Below are 2543 nucleotides of genomic sequence, written 5' to 3'. Positions count from 1 at the left end.
AGGGAGTCATTTTTCTGTCCTCCCCCAACCCATTTTCACCCCTGGGGAGCTAAGGGATAAATGGCTTAGGACTAGTTTACAGTTGGGGAAACTGAGGTTCTTAGCTGGTCTGTCAAGTAACTGGCCCAAAATCTGTCAAAGAGCAAATAAGCCTCAAGGCTGGCGGGACTCCAGGCCACGGACAGGAGGGCCAACTCACTAACTCAGGGTTTCTTTTTGGGAAATTGCTATACCTTCAAGTCTAAAACATTCCTCCCAGCAGAAACCCACGGGTTTTTGTTTCCAAGCAGGTTTCAGGTAGAAGCCGCTGCAAAGGCCATTGGTTCTGCCCCTGGGATAAGAGAAAAGAGACATTTTTTTTTCCTGGGTGGGATATTTAAAGACAATGACCTTTCTCTGTGAGCTAAAATGCTTGGATTTCTCATCTGCTGGAGATGGTTTGAATAATGAATCATTTAAACGGACTGAGCTTTGCGTAGAGATTGGCATCAGATGATGACTCACTAAAAATGTCCCATTTTATTATCCTAGATGGACTTAAGTGATATTAAAGATTCATACGTGAGGACAAAAGAGATTCCATTCAGCTCAGAGCAGAAGTGGATGGCAGTAAAATGCAGCCCGAAGAATGAGGTGAGATCACCTGTCTACCCAGCCCACCCTCCCCCAACCAAATATAGCAAAAGGCAGAGAAGAATTTAAAGTTTCTAGCTACTTCTATGAGGTTCCAAATACATGAAATTATAATCAGTAGCAATCACTAATGCTCTTGGGCTCTCTTCCGGGCTTTTCATCTAAAACAGCAGTTCTCAAAGTGGGATCCCTGGACCAACAGCTTCCGCATCACCCGGGAATTTGTTAGAAATGCAGATTCTCAGGTTCCACCCCAGACCTCCTGAGTCAGAAAGTCCAGGGATAGGACCTGTTGACCTAAAAGAAACTGAGGCCAAACATATAAAGCACAGGATTTATTGAGTCAAGATGACAATTGCAAGATGGGAAACGCATAGGTCAGGTCACCCTGAGAAATGCACTCTGTGAAGGAGACCAGCAGAGCTTAGCGTTTGATAATCACAAGAAAGGGCGAGAATTGAAGGGGAGAGAAGAGGCCAGCCTCCGTACTCATTACATCAGTGTTTCTATGGGTTGTACATGATGTATATAGATCTGGGATTGTTACTAGGTTAGATCCTACATGCAATGATCTAAGGGAAGGGTTACAAAAAGCACTCTAGGTTATTTTATTACTTTTCTAGTGCCAGTACATCTGCTTCTAAGTTAAAATGGTCTAATGGTAATGTTTTCCAGGACATGGGACATGACTACTGATATTCCAGATCTCCCAAGTCACTATAACTTAGCTGACCTGGTCAGAGCAGATATTTTTATTTTATCAGACACAGCAGCCTGTGTTTTCTGGGGATTCTGCTGTAGGCTCAAGGGTGAGACTCACTGGCCTGTAACATAATTACTGAGTAATTACCACTGAGCAACCGTGAGCCCCTACTGGTAACATGGACCCCCACAGCTAACTTGTGTGTCCTCTCTTTACATCCCTACGCTAAATTCTTTACATATATTAGCTCATTTAATGGGGGGAACAAAATCCTTCTTTACTGTAGGGGCATCTGGGAGGCACATGGCAGCATCTGCCCCAAGTGGTGTGGACAACGAGCTCACACGTACACATGTGTATGCACAGACACACGTGCGTATATACATGTCGTAAGTGACTAGAGGATCATAAACCGAACTGTTCATGGCTGCCCCTGGGTGGGGATTACCGCTGATTTGTTTCTTCTATTTTCCTTTTGAGATTTTCTGTGCCTTTTCAGATTTCTTTAATGCAAAGCTATTTCTAAAAAAGTTTTGTGGCATCTACCTGTTCCTCCCGCCCTCCCCTTCTCTCCTGCTCTTTCTGGAATTTGTCGTGTCTGCCTAGGCAGAGACTTCTCATCTCCCATTCAGGGCTGTGGGCAGCTTAGCCAGCTCATTCCAGCCCTGGCCATGCACAGATAGATGTGTAAATTTGGGGTGCTTAAAAGGGGTTGCAGATTTAAAATTTTTCTTATACCTTCAAATCTTTTTTCCCTGAGGTAGTAGTAATATATTCTCATTGAAAGAGGTAAAAATATGATGTTAAAAATGAAAGCTCTTTATACTTCTGCTCTTCCTCTCTCTCTACTCACCAGAGATAACTCCCCATTACAGCCTGGGTTAGAGCATCCTAGATTCTACCTGTGCACGTAGCTACACCTGGGGTGGCAGTTTTCAAAACGAGGTCACACTGTACATAGTGTTTGTAACTTGCTTTTTTCCTATAAAATTTTCCCTTAATGTTTTGTCTTAGCTACCTGTCTGTGTCGGTTAATATAAGCACATTCACCGTATTTTCTATGTACCCACCGTGAGCAGGGCAGGCATTGCACCTATGCTGGGGATACACCATGAATTAAACAGACCCAGAGCCTGCCCACACGACACGCGTGGTCTACATAATTGTTAAGATAGATTTTAACAAACACACAGGAAGAATGATCAGC

General features: G+C 43.6%; 1 protein-coding gene across 1 annotated transcript in view; it reads left to right on the top strand.

Annotated features, from left to right (window-relative positions):
- The window catches only part of ATP2C2 (ATPase, Ca++ transporting, type 2C, member 2), a 58625-nt gene that overhangs the window by 41674 nt on the left and 14408 nt on the right, over positions 1-2543 (top strand). Inside the window, 1 exon segment of the mRNA XM_008577450.1 lies at positions 532-633. Within this exon segment, the coding sequence (XP_008575672.1) occupies positions 532-633 (102 nt within the window).

This window comes from Galeopterus variegatus, unplaced genomic scaffold (assembly GCF_000696425.1).
Source record: "Galeopterus variegatus unplaced genomic scaffold, G_variegatus-3.0.2 Scaffold1513, whole genome shotgun sequence".
NCBI classification, from domain to species: Eukaryota; Metazoa; Chordata; class Mammalia; order Dermoptera; family Cynocephalidae; genus Galeopterus; species Galeopterus variegatus.
Note: the sequence above shows the minus strand (reverse complement) of the source record. Positions and strands in the feature narration are given on the sequence as shown.